This window comes from Triturus cristatus, chromosome 3_1 (assembly GCF_964204655.1).
Source record: "Triturus cristatus chromosome 3_1, aTriCri1.1, whole genome shotgun sequence".
Classification (NCBI taxonomy): domain Eukaryota; kingdom Metazoa; phylum Chordata; class Amphibia; order Caudata; family Salamandridae; genus Triturus; species Triturus cristatus.
Window position 1 is genome coordinate 298,493,327 of NC_140583.1, and position 20,296 is coordinate 298,513,622.

Here is a 20,296-nt window from a genome sequence, read left to right on the forward strand (position 1 = left end):
GGGCATGGCACAACTACAGATACCTGTAAAACTGAGAGGAGTGCAGGGAGTATTGGGTTAGTAGGTCTTTAAAAGTACGCTTGTGGTCACCTCCCCATACGTCTCCAAGTTGCGAGATGCCAATGAGGTCCCAAGCTCTGAATCCTTCTAGGCTGCTGACCTCCTGCAACCAGGAGCCTTGCCAGAGCGGTGTGTATTGGGTTAGCTTGTTCGACCATAGGGTATGGCACAAGGAGGCGCACCAAGCCAGGAGAACCCCTGTGTCACCACTGGCAAAGATCTAGAGATAGGCCCCACATACATCATCTCCTGGATCCTGGGTAGGCCCAAGATACTCACTTCCACCCTGTATGCTGGATCCGACCAGCCTCCATTGAACCAATTGTGTATCGTAAGTAGGCGGGTAGCCAAATAATACAGGTATAGGTTAGTCATGCCCATTCCTCCATCGAAGGATGGGATCCGGCATTGGGACAGGGCCAAACGAGGTCTCTGGCCGTTCCACAGGAATTTGGTGGCCAGGCTATCTAGTTCTTTAAACCAAGTTTGTGGGAAACAAAAGGGTGTGTTTTGAATTTTTTATAAAAATCTGGGCAGTGTCGTCATTTTGAAGAGAGCAACTCTTCCGAGAGGGTTCAGCGGTAGCGTCTGCCATCAGATCGGGCTCTCTTCACCAATGGGGTCACCTTAAGCGACCACGCAAGGTCAGGAAGCATGGCCACCCAGATTCCAAGGTATTTAAAGGATTGCCTCCTAATGGGTATTGTGGACTGCCAATCGAAGCAGTCTCTCGAGACATGGAGAGAAACCAGGACGGATTTGGCTGGGTTTAAACTGAGGCCGGGGGCCTGTCCAAAGAGTCTTGAACTTAAGCTGGCCTTTGGCAAAACCGCGAATGGTGGCCTTGCCTGCTTCCCACAGAGTGCCCGGGGAAAAGACGGAATCTTGGCTAGTGAGAAAGTATTGCTTGAGTTCTTGTCCTACAGATTTCTTAAAATCCTTGTCTTGGAGGAACCAGGCGTCCACCCTCCATATCAGGCGCAGCATGTCCGGGGGGTCTCCCACTGCTATAAACATGGGCGAATGGTCAGATATACCCCTAGGAAGGTAGTGATGTCTCTAATTTTCTGACAGTCGAAGGCGGGCATAGAGGTCTAATCAAGTCGCGCATGTGTGTGGTGCGTGGCAGATGTATGTGTGAATTGTTTGCTCTGGGGGTGCCAGACCCTCCAGGCATCACAGACTCCAAGGGTGTTTGCTCAGTTTGCCAGGAGCTTGGCGTGGGTGGATCTTGTGGCATATGGGGTATTCGCGGTATCAAGGGCCGGTTGCATTACTGCGTTAAAGTCACCTCCAATTATTGTCATCTCGGAGGGCAGAGAGGCGATGAGGTCTGCGGTGCATTTGAGGATAGGATCAAGCAGTGATGGCGGGGAGTATACAGATATTAAATTGAGGGGAAGGCCTCCTATGGTTCCTCTCAGGGCTACAAAGCATCCCGGGGGATCGTTAGTGGCTTTGGTAAGTACAAAAGGAAGATTGCGCCACAAAAGGTTTGCCACGCCTCTTAACCCCCGATTGAACCCTGAATGCCAAACTCTGTCATTGCCGTATCTCACCAGAAAGGGACAGTTGTTACCTAGGAGATTAATCTCTTGGAGTAGTAGTATGTCAGCTGTATGGCGCTGCGTGTTCCGTAGGACTGCTGTCCTTTTAAATCTATCCAGTAATCCATTAACATTCCACAATATTATACGGAGCAGGCCCCTGTCGTTACGTGTGTCTGTCATGGTGGGTGGAAATGCAGAGAGGACCCGTGGCAGGTGAGCGAAGCGCGGGATGCATTGCCCTGCGCGCAAGTCGTAGACTACAGGTGAGTCCCTGCGATTTGGGCTGTGTGTGCGAGTGTCGTGCTGCTGAAGAAGAGTGCTAGTGTGGTCAACAAGGTGTACTAACAAGAAACCGGGACAAAGGTCCCCCCTCCCTTCCTTATCCCCCCCACCCTATACTTCGGGAACGGAAGCATCTGTCGACCCTAACAACCAATGCAAAATACCAAACTAAAACACTTGGGTGTGGAGATTCGTGTAGGACCCCTCCTCCCATAAAGCATATTGTATCACAGCAATCAGAAGAAGTGGAATTGCGGTAGACACGGCTAGCAGGAACAAGCCATGTCTTATGTTTCAGGCAGTCCCCCACTGCGCAAAGTTATCCTTCAAGGAGTGTTGGACTCCAAGAGAGGTCCGATTCCGCCAAGTTCACCGGAGAGGCTCGAGGCGAGGCGCTTCCAGGGTCTGAACCGCCTGTAGCATCAGCTCGCCAAGAGGAGTGGGGGTCGTGCGTAGGCTCCTGCATTTTCAAATGCAGTCCAGGACCCAAGGGTGATTCCGATCTGGCCCGGCGTGTTCCTCGTCGCTTGCGTGAGCGTGTGCGTCTGTTGCTTGGCTTGGGCGACCTCATCCGGGCGTCCTCGGATCGGGCCTTGGAGGGGCGATCCAGCGCGTTCAATCTCAGGGGGCGTTCCTCCATCAGCCTGTTCGAGCCCCCAGCCCCATAGGGGGATGGAAATTCCCGGTGGAGGCCAAAGCTGTTCTTGTTTGATTGTGCGGAGCTGGATCATGCCACAACTCGGCACCTCGCCCACAGCGGGTAGGTCGCTTGGTGTTCGGCCCGTCAGCTGGTCGTCCCGAAACTGGTCTCAGTGTCCAGGCATTAGCCACAACAGTAAAGCGCAGGGAGTGGGTGCCGTCATCCTGAGTGCGGCGCGGCCGGGAGATCTGGATGCGAGGCCGGCCACTGCTCCCAGGGTCACCGTTTTCCGCCTCCAGTAACTGGCATAAGTTGTGGCAGGATTCAGGCGGCAGGTTGACGGGGTGAATGAATGCTGATGGCAGCGAGTGCAGGAGCGGAAGACGGAGGGGTCCAGAGCACTCTTAGAGTGCGACGCCCATCTTGACGCTCCAAGCCACGCCCGCTAGTAGAGTTTTCTTATGATGATCATTGATTCCTTAAAAATACTACTCATCCAAAGATAGACGTCAGTCCAATCTACAGCTTGCATTTCAAATATAGATTCTGTTACTATGGTAGCATGGTAGATAATTTCAAACTTGCAGTGAAATATGTCTTTCTCATGGACCTTTTTTCAGTCCGTGTGAAGTTCCATGAAACTTAAGTAGGTAGCTCAAAATGTTGCAGGATGATGCTTGAATATGCTGACATATATATATCACTTCAGGCACGTACTTGGCAGCCATCTTTTAATACTAATGTTGGACAAATCGTTGCAGTTCCTGTGGTTTAAGGATACCATGTCATCAAGGGCACTATAGTTTAATTATATTTGCCTTCTACAATGCCATTGTAATGTTAGACCTTTGCCTAATTGTTTTAATTGAGGTGAGCCAGGGCTACAGCTCCAAGAATACACCGAGCTTTTGAATGAAAGTCCTGTACTGAGCATGGTGTCACTAATGCTATGAAGTCAGCTGATAACCTTATTGCATTTGGTTCTGCATGCAGTCAATAGGCACTGTCAAAGATCCTCTAAAAGTGTGCACAAGATTAGAACATGTTATTACTCAGAGTCTTGTCAGGATCTGCAATGTTAGTGGGTGCTAGTATCATGGTCTGTTTTGATCTTACGTGCACCCAGAATCTTTCACTTTTTGTGTTTGCTGCACATCATAGATGTGACACCTGACTTTTTAATCTTTTTTTTCCTATCCCTTTTTGGACTTGCTTTTTACTGAATAGTATACTGAGTACCCCATAAATGAGTGTGATTTTATTATAAAATAATTGAAATGATGATAGAAAAGATAAGCTATGCAAGGAAATGTTTTTGAAAGTTTATATCTCTTTTATACATTTAACATAGGTTTGCCTATTAACACATACTCTTCTATACATTTAATATAGGTTTGTCTATTAACATATATACCTAGCACTTCTTAGTACTATAGCCTATATAAAAATATAGGCCTCAACTAATAGATAAAATGCATAAGTGCTCCTCATTTGAATATTTCCCGCTTCTTAGCACGTCCTATGAACCACATGCTCTGTGCTTTCCATCATCTAAATGCCATTTACACAGTTGTTCACCCACCTTGAAACCAGGGGCCCGAGTTAGATTCAGGCAACAAATTACTCCATCACAAACATGACAGATATCCCCTCTGCCATAATACAAGTGCCTTAGGAAATAATGCACCTGTGATGTATGTATGTATGTATGTATAAAATATTTATAGAGCGCACTGCAACCCTACGGGCATCCTGGCGCTGACGACACAGTGAAGGGAGGGAGGAAGAATAAGTCAACCATTCTCCAAACTCTAAATCAGGCCCAGGTGGTTAGAATGTTTACGTTTTGCTTCTATTAGTGAGAATCAGTGGCTATCTGGGAAAACAAATAAAGTTTAGTATTTTCACCAGAAAGAGCTGGAGGGTCCTTTTACACCCAGCCCTGCATTCCAGCTTTAAGCTACACTCTGTCTTCTTCAAACAGGTCTCTTAGTTGACCTGTATAATGGCTAGAAAATTGAGCATATTGTTAGTCATTTCAGGATCTGCGCTAGAACCATCATAATGTGCCTCTTAAAGATTTGAGTTAAGGAAAGTTACTCGAAAGATAGAGCACCCCAACCTTGAAGACTATCCATGGGTAAGAGGAACCAATTACCATCAGGGTGCCTTGGGCATTTCAATGACAGCTACAAAAGATTATCTGCAGTCTGATAACGTAACCCTCCAATAACTGTTCTGAAATCGTTGATAGCACAAATGGTAATCAATACTTTTTAACTATGGGTATATCCCCAGTTTCTTTGTGATTAACTGGGTTTTGCCAAATCACTTGCCTAGGTTTTGGCCAAATCACTTGACCACAAGTCTAGTACTAATTATCTTGTATGTTGGAAGGATCTCTGCCGACTTCATCCGAGGTTGAAGTACGAGTAGTACCAGTTGTTCCCATGTTAAATTAATGCTGTTACCTCACCAGTTGTTCCCATGTTAAATTAATGCTGTTACCTCAGCATCCAGTAAAAGTAATAAGATATGTAGGCAGAATTGGAGCATGAACCTGGGAACTCAGATGGAAGGACAGCAAGTTTAATCCGGCCTTCTCTCAATCAATGTTTTCCTGTTTCCTATATCACGGTCCAGGAAGAAGGGAACACCTAATTCTAAAAAGTGGAATTGAGGCTGGCACATTGTCACACTGGCACAGTACGACTCACTGTCAGGAAAGGAAACAGGAGGCAGTGAGTATCAGATAATGAAAGAAGAGTCCCTGCCACGGGTTAGTGCTGTAGAAATACTTGACATGGAATACCCAGTTTTAGGTGAAAGCTGAGAAACTTGCCCAAGAACTGAAGACAAGTGGCACTCCACTTCCACAGAAAGCCGTATTTTAGTTGCCAAATCAAAAAGGGAAATCTGAAAGCCCGGTCTAAAGCAGGTTCCTCACAAGCTAAGCCAAATCACAGGAAATAACTGTACGAAGGTCAAAAAACAGTAGCTGAGTCAAAATGCCAAGATCTGTCCAAAACAAATACATGGCTCAGTAGACAGGAGAAGGGAGACCGAGGGAACTGGCAAAGCAATTACGGGTGCAAACTGAATCATCATGGGAAGGAGTTTTAAACAACCAATGTTGCTAGACGATGTTGCGGTGCCCCCTCTGACCTGGAAGGCAATTGCTGATCCTCTGATGGATCAGGCTTCCCTGGAAGCTTTTGTCCTCTATGACTGTAGTCCCCATTGCCCCATTTCCATCTCCTCCATTTGATATGTCCTTTACTCTCTTGTATGGTGTCTTTCCACAAAACCTGACCGTACTCCCTCCTATAGTCACCCTCTGCTCCTTTTATGCCTAGCTTTATTGGGAAACATTTTATGAAACAGTCTTTCTAATCTCGGGGCATGGACCAAGCCTGCTGGTTTGCAGGAGTATACCATATCGCTTCCATGCTACCAGATGTTGTAATTGTCCTTCATGTTATTTTAAATGTAATAGTTCCTCTACTTTTTACTCAGGTGTTCCATCCACTAGCCCCTTCGCGGCTAGGCCTTCCCCTCACCCCTCCCCCCCCGTGCTAAGCCTTTTTTTGGCTATTTTGGGTAGTGCGCGCTTAGGCCCCTGTCACCTTTTTGATCACATAAGGTATCCATGCCAAATTTGCGTCCTTTTCTTACAACATCATGGGCATTCTAAAGGTACCCATTGTTTGTGGATTCCCCTGGAGGGGTCCCAGAAATTAGCCAAAATACAGCTAAATTTTGGGTTTTGGGGGAAAAATGGGAAAAAAGGGCTGCAAATGAAAGCATCTGGGTTTTTCCCTGCCAATGGTATCAAAAAAGGGTTTGTGGTGCTGAAATCACCATTTTCCCAGATTTTAGGGAATGACAGACTTTTGTCAGAAAACCAACATTTTTTACGCAGTTTTGGCATTTTTCTGGGACATAGCCTATTTCTGCTATTTTTTGTGCTTTCAACCTCCTTCCAGTTTATGGTAGAAATGGGTATGAAAGCAATAATGGATCCTGAAAAGCTATACATTTTAGAAAAGCAGACAAAATGTTGAATTCAGCAAGGGGTCATTTGTGTAGATCCTTCAAGGTTTCTTTATAGAAACTAACAGTTAAATATAGGAAAAATTGAAAATAAGTTGAAAAAAACAGCCTTTTCTGTCAACGTTTTCACCTGTAACTTCTTCTAATTATGACAGCTCTTTGAAAACAATATACCATTACATCAGCTGGACCTTTCTGGTTGTGGGGATATATAGGACTTGTAGGTTCACTAATAACCCGACGAACCCAGAGTCAAAAACTGAGCAGCAATTTGCAATGGCTTTTTATTATGTACTGGGTATATAGCAAATATTATGGGAAAATGTATACATGGAAAAATCGGTATGAGAGACAGCTATGTATTTCTGAAATGGGAACAAATTATAGAGTTTAGAAACAGTAGATATTTGCACATTTTCGAAATTGGGAATACTCATACAAGCTTGAGAATTATCGGTCATTTTTCAAAATGACTTCTTTTTACACAATGTCTTTCTTTTGGAAGGCAGAAATGCATCGAAAGTCAATAGGTAATAACAGTTGCTTTACAAATCCGAATTACCCTAAGTCTCCCGATAAAAATGGTACCTCACTTGTGTGAGCACACCACATTTTCACAATGGAAAATGACCCTTTTTTTGCAAAGTGACTAGCTGTAGTTTTTAACCTTAGCTCTGCAGGCACCTAGGGAAACCTAGCAAACCTATACATTTTTGAAAACTAGACACCCAGGGAAATCCAGGATGGGGTGACTTGACTGCCTCCCACCAGGTTCTATTACCCAGAATCCCTTGCAAACCTAAAAAATTATCCCAAAAAAAACCTTTTCCCCATATTTCTGTGGTGGAAAGTTCTGGAATCTGCGTGGATCCACAAATTTCCACCCACCCCGCGTTCCCTAAAGTCTTCCGAGAAAAATGGCACCTCACTTGTGTGGGTTGGCCTAGTACCCGCAACAGGAAATGGCACAAAACGCAACGTGGACACACCTCAATTTCGCAGTGAAAAATGACCCTTTTTTGGCAAAGTGCCTAGCTGTAGTTTTTTAACAATTGCTCTGCCGGCACCTAGGGAAACCTAGCAAACCTATACATTTTTGAAAACTAGACACCCAGGGAAATCCAGGATGGGGTGACTTGACTGCCTCCCACCAGGTTCTGTTACCCAGAATCCCTTGCAAACCTAAAAAATTATCCCCAAAAAAACATTTTCCCCATATTTCTGTGGTGGAAAGTTCTGGAATTTGCGTGGATCCACAAATTTCCACCCACCCCGCGTTCCCTAAAGTCTTCCGAGAAAAATGGTACCTCACTTGTGTGGGTTGGCCTAGTACCCGCAACAGGAAACGGCACAAAACGCAACGTGGACACACCTCAATTTCGCAGTGAAAAATGACCCTTTTTTGGCAAAGTGCCTAGCTGTAGTTTTTTAACCATTGCTCTGCCGGCACCTAGGGAAACCTAGCAAACCTGTACATTTTTGAAAACTAGACACCCAGGGGAATCCAGGATGGGGTGACTTTACTGCCTCCCACTAGGTTCTGTTACCCAGAATCCCTTGCAAACCTAAAATATTGTCAAACAAAACACATTTTGCCCACATTTCTATGGTGGAAAGTTCTGCAATCCGTGTGGATCCTCAAATTTCCACCCACCCCGTGTTCCCCAAAGTCTTCCAAGAAAAATGGTACCTCACTTGTGTGGGTCGGCCTAGTGCCCGCGACAGGGTACGGCGCAAAACGCGACGTGGACACACCTCAATTTCGCAATGAAAAATGACCCTTTTTTGGCAAAGTGCCTAGCTGTAGTTTTTGAACCATAGCTCTGCCGGCACCTAGGGAAACCTAGCAAACCTATACCTTTTTGAAAACTAGACACCCAGGGAAATCCAGGATGGGGTGACTTGACTGCCTCCCACCCGGTTTGTTACCCAGAATCCCTTGCAAACCTAAAAAATTGTCAAAAACACCACATTTTGCCCACATTTCTGTGGTGGAGAGTTCTGTAATCCTCGTGGATCCACAAATTACCACCCACCCCGTGTTCCCCAAAGTTTTCCGAGAAAAATGGTACCTCACTTGTGTGGGTCGGCCTAGTGCCCGCGACAGGAAACGGAGCAAAACGCAATGTGGACACATCTCAATTTCGCAGTGAAAAATGACCCTTTTTTGGCAAAGTGCCTATCTGTAGTTTTTGAACACTAGCTTTGCCGTTACCTAGGGAAACCTACCAAACCCACACATTTCTGAAAACTAGACACTCAGGGGATTCCAGGGAGGTATGACTTGCGTGGATCCCCAACGTTTCCTTACCCAGAATCCACTGCAAACCTCAATTTTAGCTGAAAAAACCCCTTTTTTTGTGTGGGAAAGTTGTGGCATCACCGGGCTGACACAAATTTCCTACCACCCAGCGTTCCCGATAAAAACGGTGCCTCACTCATGTGGGAGGCCCAAGTACCCGCAACAGGCAAGGGCCCAAAACGTATTGAGGCAACATCAAAATTGCCAATCACAAAATGTTTTGCGCCCTTGCCTGTCGCGGGCACTTGGTCCTCCCACACAAGTGAGGCACCATTTTTATCGGGAGACCCTGGGGAATGCTGGGTGGTAGGAAATTTGTGTCAGCCCGGTGATGCCACAACTTTCCCCCACAGAAATGTGTGAAAAAAGTGATTCTTTCAGCTAAAATTGAGGTTTGCAGGGGATTCTGGGTAAGGAAATGTTGGGGGATCCACGCAAGTCATACCTCCCTGGAATCCCCTGAGTGTCTAGTTTTCAGAAATGTGTCGGTTTGGTAGGTTTCCCTAGATGGCCGCCGAGCACGGGGCCAAAAACCCAGGTGACCCCCCTTGCAAAACCAGGTTGTTTGGTGATAGGCAATTTTGATGTCGCCTCAATACGTTTTGGGCCCCTGCCTGTCGCGGGTACTTGGGCCTCCCACACGAGTGAGGCACCATTTTTATTGGGAGACCCAGGGGAACGCTGGGTGGTAGGAAATTTGTGTCAGCCCGGTGATGCCACAACTTTCCCACACAAAAATGTGTGAAAAAAAGTGATTTTTTTCAACTAAAATTTAGGTTTGCAGGGGATTCTGGGTAAGGAAACGTTGGGGAATCCATGCAAGCCATACCTCCCTGGAATCTCCCATGTATCTAGTTTTCAGAAATGCATGGGTTTGGTAGGTTTCCCTAGATGGCCGCTGAGCACGGGGCCAAAAACCCAGGCAACTGCCCTTGCAAAACCAGGTTGTTTGGTGATAGGCAATTTTGATGTCGACTCAATAAATTTTGAGCCCCGGCCTGTTGCGGGTACTTGGGCCTCCCACACGAGTGAAGCACCATTTTTACCAGGAGACCAGGGGGAACGCTGGGTGGTAGGAAATTTGTGTCAGCCCGGTGATACCACACCTTTCCCCCACAAAAACGTGTGAAAAAAGTGATTTTTTCAGCTGAAATTGAGTTTGCAGGGGATTCCGGGTAAGGAAACATTGGGGGATCCACGCAAGCCATATCTCCCTGGATCCCTTGGGTGTCTAGTTTTCAGAAATGCATGGGTTTGGTAGGATTCCCTAGATGGCCGCCGAGCACGGGGCCAAAAACCCAGGCAACCGCCCTTGCAAAACCAGGTTGTTTGGTGATAGGCAATTTTGTTGTCACCTCAATACGTTTTGGGCCCCTGCCTGTTGCGGGTACTTGGGCCTCCCACACCAGTGAGGCACCATTTTTATCGGGAGACCAGGGGGAACGCTGGGTGGTAGGAAATTTGTGTCAGCCCACAAATCTCCCACACAAAAACGTGTGAAAAAAGTGATTTTTTCAGCTAAAATTGAGGTTTGCAGGGGATTCTGGGTAAGGAAAAGGTTGGGGGATCCACGCAAGCCATTCCTACCTGGAATCCCCTGGGTGTCTAGTTTCCAGAAATGTGTGGGTTTGGTAGGGTTCTCTAGGTGTCAGCAGAGCTAGGGTTAAAAAACTACAGCTAGGCACTTTGCCAGCGTAATCGTTGGGGTCTAGTGGGCTTTTTTCCCCCCGGGGGGGGGGCAGATTGGGGGCTATTGCCTCATCTTCCCCCCAGGGGGGGCAGAAAGCCTGTAATTGTTGTGGGTGGTGGCATTGACATGCACGTTTTGGGCAGCCCCCACCCTAATTAAAATCTGCCCAAAGAAATCCCAGGTGTCTAGTGGGCTTTTAGCACTCTCGGGGGGGGGCAGATTGGGGGCTACTGCCCCATCTGCCCACCAGGGGGGGGTAGGAAGCCTGTAATTTTTGTGGGGGAGGGGGTGGGGGCATGGGCATGCACGTTTTGGGCAGCCCCACTCTAATTCAAATATGCCCCCCAAAAAAACCTGGTGTTTTGTGGGCTTTTTGCCCCCCCCCAGCAGGGCAGATTGGGGGCTAATGCGCCCATCTGCCCCCCAGGGGGGGCAGGAAGCCTACTAGATGCCAGAGATTTTTTTTAGCAAATTTTAATTAGGGTGGGGGTTGCCAAAAACGGGCATGCCAATGCCCCCACCCTAATTAAAATGTTCCCAAAAAAATCCCTGGCGTCTAGTGGGCTTTTTGATCCCGGGGGGGGGAGACTGGGGGCTACTGTCCCATCTGCTCCCCAGGGGGGGCAGGAAGGCTGCAATTTTTTGCGGGGGAGGGGGTGGGGGCATGGGTATGCCCGTTTTGGGCTGCTCCACTCTAATTCAAATTTGCCCTAAAAAAGACTCTGGCGTCTAGAGGGCTTATTGCCCCCCCGGCGGGGCAGATTGGGGGCTGATGCCCCCATCTGCCCCCCAGGGGGGCTGAAAGTCCACTAGTCGTCAAGGAGTTTTTTGGGCAAATTTTAATTAGGGTGGGGGCTGCCCAAAATGGGCATGCCAATGCCCCCACCCTAATTAAAATTTGCCCAAAAAAATCCCTGGCGTCTACTGTGCTTTTTGCCCCCCCAGTGGGCAGATTGGGGGCTTATGCCCCCATCCGCCCTACAGGGGGTGCAGGAAGGCTGTAATTTTTGCAGGGGAAGGGGTGGGGGCATGGGCATGTCTGTTTTGGGCAGCCCCCACCCTAATTCAAATTTGCCTAAAAAAAATCCCTGGCGACTAGTGGGCAATTTGCCCCCCCCCTGGGATGCAGATGGGGGCTAATGCCCTTATCTGCCCCCCGGGGGGGCAGAAAGCCTACTAGATGCCAGGGATTTTTTTGAGCAAATATTAATTAGCGTGGGGGTTGCCAAAAACGGGCATACCAATGCCCCCACACTAATAAAAAATTTCTCAAAAAAATCCCTGGCATCTAGTGGACTTTTTGCCCCCCCGGGAGGGGCAGATTGGGGGCTATTGCCCCATCTGCTCCCCAGGGGGGCAGGAAATCTGCAATTTTTGCAGGGGAGGGTGTGGGGGCATGGGCATGCCTGTTTTGGCAACCCCCACCCTAATTCAAATTTGCCCCAAAAAAATCCCTGGCGACTAGTGGGCTTTTTGCCCCCCCGGGATGCAGATTGGGGCTAATGCCCCCATCTGCCCCCCGGGGGGCAGAAAGCCTACTAGACACCAGGGATTTTTTTGAGCAAATTTTAATTAGCTTGGGGGTTGCCAAAAACGGGCATACCAATGCCCCCTCCCTAATAAAAATTTGCCCCAAAAAATTCCTGGCGTCTAGTGGGCTTTTTGCCCCCCCGGGGGGGGCAGATTGGGGTCTACTGCACCATCTGCCCCCCGGGGGCTCAGGAGGGCTGTAATGTTTGTGGGGGAGGGGGTGGGGGCATGGGCCTGCCTGTTTTGGGCTGCCCCACTCTAATTCAAATTTGCCCCCCAAAACACCCTGGCGTCTAGAGGGCTTATTGCCCCCCCGGCGGGGGGGCTGTAAGTCCACTAGACTCCAGGGAGTTTTGGGGCAAATTTTAATTAGGGTGGGGGCTGCCCAAAACGGGCATGCCAATGCCCTCACCCTAATTAAAATTTGCCCAAAAAACCCCTGGCATCTACTGGGTGTTTTGCCCCCCCCGGGGGGCAGATTGGGGGCTACTGCCCAATCTGCCCACCAGGGGGGCAGAAAGGCTGTAATGTTTGCGGGGGAGCGGGTGGGGGCATGGGCATGCCCGTTTTGGGGCAGCCCCACCCTAATTCAAATTTGCCCCCCAAAAAAACCCTGGCATCTAGTGGGCTTTTTGCCTCTCCCGGCGGGGCAGATTGGGCGCTAATTAGGGTGGGGGCTGCCCAAACGGACATGCCAATGCCCTCACCCTAATTAAAATTTGCCAAAAAAATCCCTGGCGTCTACTGGGCTTTTTGCCCCCCAGGGAGGGCCGAAAGGCTGTAATTTTTGTGGGGGAGTAGTGGGGACATTGGCATGCCCATTTTTGGGCAGCCCCCACCCTAATTCAGATTTGTCCCAAAATATCCCTGGCATCTAGTGGGCTTTTTGTCTGCCCCCCAGGTGGGGCAGAAAGACTGTAATGGTGGCTGGGGTTTAGAGCAGCCCCACCCTAAAAAAAATTGCGCAGAAAGAAATTCCTGGCATCAAGTGGACTTTCTGCCCCCCCAGGGGGGCAGATTGGGGGCTACTGCCCCCATCTCAGAAAGGCTGTAATGGTGGCAAGGGGTGGAGGTATTGGCGTGCCCGTTTCGGGCAGCCCTCACCCTAAAATAAATGATGCAAAAAAAATCCCTGGTGTCCAGTGCGCTTCTTGCCCTCCCAGGGGGGCAGATTGGGGGCTACTGCCCCCTCCCTGGTGCTAGTGGGTGGATCCCTACTTGGGCATTGCCTTCTTGGGGCGATCCCCAAGCAGGGATCCACTAGCGAAGGGTGCCGTTGGGTACCCTTCACTTGAGAATCTCCCCTTTCCAACGATACCTCTCCCAAGTGTTTCGGTGCTCGGGGTCTGAGATAGCCCCATGAGCACTGAAACACTGAAACTGAAACTAAGTTTCAGTTTTGTTTTTTTCTCAATGATGATTGCACGCCATACGCAAGATCGTCATTGCAACAAAATCTAAACATAGGCTTGGGGAATTTGGGAGAGCTCTTCCACACCTCCCCAGGCAAATAAAAAAGGGAAATCCCTCTGCTGCCTGCAGCAGAGGGATTCTCTGAGCATGTGCTCATGACGGAATGGTTCCGTCATGAGCACAGCAGCACTTGTGCTCATGACGGAACCATTCCGTCATGAGCACTGAAAGGGCTAGAGGAGGGGTGGTATCGGAGCAGATTAAGTAGCTTTTTATACTGTAAATATGCAAACTACAAACTACAAGGTGTATCCTCCGTTGATCAAGTAACCTTAATTCCATGGCAGATTTCCCTATTAGTCTGACAATGGGAAAGGATCCTACAAATCTAGATTTAAATTGTGATGGAACCTTGGAAAGCACAGGTAACTATTAGATAACCATACCTTCTCACCTGTACTAAACACTATACTGCACTGTGTTTCCTGCCTGGAAACCTGTTATACTGAGCTTTTGTCCTTCTGAAATGGATTAATGCTGAACTTGTTCTTATGTATATCTTAGGGTAGAGATTGTACAAAAAGGGACTGTAGAGGAGGAAAAGGTAGATGGCCAAATGTTCGGATGCACCCTGTGGAATAAAAAAGAACCAGGAAGTATCACTAAGACGTGCAATGTATTATCGTAGGAAAAATCCACAATAGGAATCTATTGTACCTATTATTCCAAATTATTCATTTAAAACAGCTTAAATTCTGTTAAAGCGTTCGATTCAATTTTGTCGGTCTGTCTGTTTGGGGATGGTAGCTAATGGACATGAAATCTACTGCTCTGTGTTATTTAAGCAACATTCTGCAAAATATAGCTATAAAATAAAACCCTCTATTAGTAATGATGAAATTTGGAAGTCTATGTAATCTGAATATTTCTTTGAAGAATACTGATGCAAGTTTGGGGACTGGGGAATCTTTTCTAAAGGAATAAAATGTCCCGTCTTTGTGAAATAGTTAGTTACCATTCACAAAACAGGCTTTCCTTCTGAAGCAGTCAAATTGGTCATAAAGTCCATCGAGATTTGTCACAGGGAATTTTGAGGTGTAGGCAAGGGCTGCAACAGTCCCACTGGTTTTCTTCCAGGCACCTTGACTTCTGCACAGATGACACATTGCTTTACAAACTTCTCACTCTCTCCTCCTATTTTAGACCACTGAAATTGGCGGGCTATTTTTGATGGCTCTCTGGGTGCCCTGCAACAGAGGATTCATGCCCCAATTTAGGATTTTTTCTTGCAATATCGGGTCTTAAATGAAAACCATTCACTAGTGCCAAAGAGGCTCTTTTGCTAGTTTTCTGTGTGTTGTACTTTGGACAATCCACTCTGCTATGTGTTTGATATCGTTCATCAAGAGGATTTCTGCATCTTCACTTGTCTTTCCTGTTAACAGCAAGATAGACAGATGGCACTTGAGATTTCTTTGATCCATGCACTTCATTGATTTTTAGATGATCGGTCCAGATTGTAATCAGATGCTGAGCTCCCTGCAAATAGTGTCGCCAATGGGATAAAGAGACTTTAATAACCAATAGTTTTCTATCATAGATAGTGTAATTAATTTCAGCAGCTTTGAAGGCTTCAGGAAAATTTGCTACTGGATGTACCGCCACTGTTTTGGATCTTTTTGTAATAGAATCGGTCCAATTGCAAATGCTGAAGCATTGGTCTCCAGAATAAAGGGCAATTCATTATCAGGATGTTCAGCGAAGGCCTTTTTAAGTCTCTTGTTTACTCCCCCAATTAAACAGGACCCCCTGATGTGTGAAGTTTGATAGAGGTTTAACAATCTCTGCGAATGCTTGTACACATGCCGGTAAAAATTGGCAAACCCCAGAAACCATTGAATCTCTTTCACTGACTTGAGGGATGGCCACACGTGTACTACCTTGAATATGTCTTGGTCCATATGTCCATATGGTGTACCTTGTCAGGTATCTTAAAACCCCAAAAGACCATTTCCATAACCTGGTCGAAAACAAATTCAACTTTTGCAAACAAATAACATTTTTAAAATGTATGACAACATATATATCCAACACAGCTCTAAAAATGCTATTTACAAAAAGTTGAAATGTTACAGGATCTTTGCACAGACCAAACAGCTTAAGTAAATATTCAAAATGTCAGTACTGGGTATTAAAGGCACCTTTCCACTAATCTCCCAGTCTGATACCCCAGTCAATTGCCAGTGGTTAAACGTATTGCAAGCATTCCTCCCATCACCTTTTGTGGGTTTGAAGTCCCCCTTCCTAAGTGGCAAAGTTATGCCCAGACATGGGTCCTGTGCTCAGTGTGCCACTGGAACCAAGCTACACCTGACTCAATAGTCCCAAACAGGTAGAAACCGCTCATGGGTAGCTTGTGTTCTGGTTTAGGAAGGACCTGGTCTGGCAGTTCGGGCTGAAATATTCCCATTAGAGCAGGGTCAAGACTGATTTGCATATGGCCAGGTCCAAGCTTAGGTATAATGGTGGGCAAAAGAACTATGGGTTGGAATGCTATCCCAAGTGATTTCCAGGGTTTATACTTACCCCAAGCATTCCTCCCATCACCTTTTGTGTGTTTGATTAACCATACATCATCAACCAGAAGTCCCAAGGATTCCAGAGACATCAACAAGACAACTTAGTATAAGAACATTTGACATAGACCTTTTAATCGAGAAGAACTATGTTGGAACTTCTGTCTACAGCCACTGTGTGATTCTAAGGGTTTTACATGAAAAATGCAAACAAGTCTTTAGATTTATATTTGCATTACACAATTGCATTTAGGATGCTCAGTAGGCAAAATAATATCAAGATAAACGGGGAGGTTCCAGTGAAAGCAGTCTTATTCTGTGCTACCTTGGACGAGAGATGCTAACGCTCTGTCCGTCCCTGACCATGAGCTGAATTGCGTCTACTCAGAGAAATCTACAGCATGCCATTGGATTGGCATGGACACCTGGTGTCGATATTTGCATTTGTCCTGTCTCTGCCCGGGTCATGAGGAAGACAGTCTAATGGTCCTTAACATCTAAAATAGAACACAGTCGTGAAAATTTGGCTGTCAAATGAAAGCCAAAGGCTGCAAAATCAGTGCTGTGATTTCTTTAAATGCAGTGTCAAGCCTAGACATAGAATCAATCAATTAATTTGTCCTAGAAGTGTTGCTTCAGGAGAAGCTAGGGAGGGGCAGCCATGACTGTCCATGGTTTGCACACAGTGATGGTTGGTAGGGAACGGGTGCGGGGGGGGGGATATTGTTTAAGAAAAAGAAACCACTTACCTACTTGTGACTGCCTCTGTCTTTCCTTTATTGCTAACAAGTTCTGGAAGCACCCTGGCTCCCCTAAGGCAATCACAACGCTGCAATGCAGCGTTGTGATTGGTCTGAGCATCGTAGTTCATCACTCACACGGGGACAGGGAGCCTGTGCATGTTTCCCACCAGACTGTGTATTACAGCCTGGTGGGGAATATGCAAAGTGCGCATGACTGTTTGGCCGGCTCAAGGTGGCCGGCAAAGCAGTCCTGTGCACTTATTGTGCATGAACCACTCCTCTTCCCTGTGCCACCATCCCCGCCGTAACCTCTCCACACAGCAACGAAAAATAACACGATAATAATGTTGTTATTATAATTGTATTTTTCCCTTTTCAACTGCTCTGATAGCAGTGGGGCGACGCTCCTCTGCCTTAAAAAAGGAGCCGCCCCTGTTTGTACATGGTTAGCTACGGAACCCATGGTTTAACCTGGATTGGGGCTGGTAGCACCTGAGTAATGGGAACATAGCTGCAGTCCTGAATTTGAAGTAAAGGCTTTCAAAAGTTGATGCTGATTTTGCTACATAATGACAGTAGTTCAAATTAGTTAGTTGGAATGGGAGAACCCATGGTCTAAGCGTGCATGATGTACTAAATAATCTTTCCAATTTATGGTAGAGGTTAAAAGTGAGCCTATATGAACAGGATGATGAGAAACTATTACAATTAATTGATAGCAATGTGAAAATCTGAACTAAAAATGTGAGTTTTGTTCAGGGCTGTGTGAGGTCTGGTAATTGATGGCTGTCCTTTGTTGTGTGCATGTGTGTCACCTCAGGTCCCGAAGGCTGTAACCTGTTTATTTATCACCTGCCCCAGGAGTTCGGGGATGCGGAGCTCATGCAGATGTTTTTACCTTTTGGCAGTGTCATCTCTGCCAAGGTCTTTGTGGACCGTGCCACCAACCAAAGTAAATGCTTTGGTAAGTAACCAGGACCCATTTTGTTTAACTGCTACAGGGTTCTTCTACTAGGTTAGAATCATTTTAAATGCTTGTAAGGCAGAGTAGGAATAAAGATCTTGTTCAGCATGGCTTTCATAGGGAGCTATTATTGTGAATGACTGGAAGCTGAAACCAGTAGTTCACTGCTATGATGTAGCAATAGTGAGTAGCAAAACGTGTTCACTACACTTGCTATGTCATGATGCAATTCCAGGCTGCTCTGGCTGGGTCCCCTGAGAGCCCGTCAGAGTAGTGATGTAAAGCAAGGTGCACAGTTACTGGTGGGAAAGTCACAGAGAGTGATGGGGATGGGTGTTACAAGTGTTATGTCATAAATGGCTCCCCCATCATTCTGCAGCCCCTGAATAGCAGATGAAAGCAGTGGCAGATGATTTTGGAGTCAATACTAACATAAAATTATAGATGGGTAAAAGTGAAGTATGGGGATGTGTTTCACCTCAGGTTTCTGAGTGACATCATAGACAACTTAAGCACTTGAACTTTGCTCTTGTTGTCTATTTGATGTCACTCAAAACCCCTCAGTGAAAAACATCCTGTAATTCATTGTTACCCATCTAAAATTCTATATGTAATATGATTGATCAACCAAAAGAGCTGGTTGGGTTATGATCTGTGACATACAGACTAAAGTGCAGGCAGACCTTCAAGCCGTCACAGATTTGTATCCAGACTCTTATATGTTTCTATATTTCTCTTGCATTTAACATGTTTCCCTTTGCAAATAATCTTTTCCCCAGTGTATGCCTAAGAAAGTGAAATAACATTTCACTTCTGCACTAAAATTTCATATATTATTCCTTCTATGTGGTATGCTCCATACAGAGCCAGGTGATTTTTCTGTCTTTGCCCTGGGGGTATATTATGATAACATTAGAGGTTTTGTTCAACAGTACCACCCACATAATGTTTAAAAAAAAATAAGAACATCAAGTAAAATGTGTTAATAAAACTACCTACAATGTAATGAATAGTATTTTTATGTCCTGGCAAATCATACAATCAAATTTTCTTTTCTGGAGTTTTAAATTTGCCTGGCCCCTAATTAAACGTTTTAACATTTTGTTTAGTAAAAACTTAGGGCCCGATTCACAAAAGTACTCTGAGACAAAATCCTAACTTTACGACTTTCGTTATTCACAAAAGGCATTTAGGAGTACTAAAGTTAGGATTTTGTCTCAGTTAATCTTAAATTCTGGTCTTAAATTAAATTTAAGACAAACTTAAGTTTAACTGAGACAAAATCCTAACTTTACGACTAGGATTTCGTCTTAGTTAAACTTAAGTTTGTCTTAAGTTTAATTTAAGACCAAAACTTAAGTTTAACTGAGACAAAATCCTAACTTTAGTACTCCTAAATGCCTTCTGTAAATACTGAAAGTCGTAAAGTTAGGATTTTGTCTCAGATTACTTTTGTGAATCTGGCCCATCCATCTTGTATGTTTGCAATAAAAAAAAAACAATGACTATCGAATAAGGAGCATAAGAGGGAATTATAACCACAATGCCCTCCACTCACAAACTTCACAAAACAACAAGACCTGGTTATAAGAAACACATGACAAATTTGAACAATTTCTGACAAGTGGGTATCATGTCTTACTCCTTGGTGAGGCGATGCTTACTTATCTAGTCATGCCCACCCTTAAGTGTTAATCGTTATTAAAAGCTCATTAACCAACCAAATCAGGTAACAAGCACATCAGCCAGTGGTCTCCAAATGGGCTGACAAAGTATAAGAAAATGTGAGGTGGGTCAGAAAGTGCCTCACGTAAGCACCATCCATGGAGCTACTGGTTGGTACCAGTTTGCTAACTCTGTCATCATCGGCACTTACTTGACAGTAAAAAAGAATATGACCTATCTCTTGAACTAATGTAGAAAATTAAAAAACGAAAGAGTTAGGTGTATAAATGAAGGTGACATCTATCTACCATCTAAGCCCCGTAATGTGAAAAAAGAGTAAACTGAACGCCCCATAAATTAAAGTAGAGTTGTGAACATCTATCACATATATTTTAAATTTTTGACTGGTGTTCACACTCAGTTAAAAAGATGGCATTTTTAGACCATTCTAACCTGAACGGCCGACATGTTTCATTGCCCTAAAAGCGGCAATTTCATCAGGGCACAGGGACACATTTTCGCCTCAAGAATGAACTGAGCGGTTGCCAGGTGTACCCCTACCTGCAACTCACTGAGAGAGGACCCAGAGGGTGACTACCCCCCACAACCCAATGCATCCAAGAACACACACTGCCGGTTTGGGTGCTCGCGTTTCAATGCACAACCGAGGAGTCCACCTGGCAACCACTCGGTCCGGTGCATTCTTGAGGTGGAGATGTGTCCCCGTGCCCTGATGAAATAGCCACAAACTTATAGGGCAATGAAACATGTCTGCTGTTCAGAGTAAAATGGTCTAAACATGCCATCTTTTTAACTGAGTGTGAACAC

General features: G+C 45.9%; 1 protein-coding gene across 15 annotated transcripts in view; it reads left to right on the top strand.

Moving 5' to 3' along the window:
* Positions 1 to 20,296, top strand: part of CELF6 (CUGBP Elav-like family member 6) — a 531,043-nt gene that overhangs the window by 490,190 nt on the left and 20,557 nt on the right. For 11 of the 15 annotated variants that reach the window (XM_085643931.1, XM_085643936.1, XM_085643932.1 and 8 more), the window contains one exon: positions 17,660 to 17,803. The exons of 2 other annotated variants lie outside the window; for them this stretch is intronic. In XM_085643931.1, the coding sequence (XP_085500057.1) occupies positions 17,660 to 17,803 (144 nt within the window). The remainder of the gene's footprint in view (positions 1 to 17,659; positions 17,804 to 20,296) is intronic. 2 more of the 15 variants (XM_085643939.1, XM_085643938.1) reach the window with 1 other exon arrangement.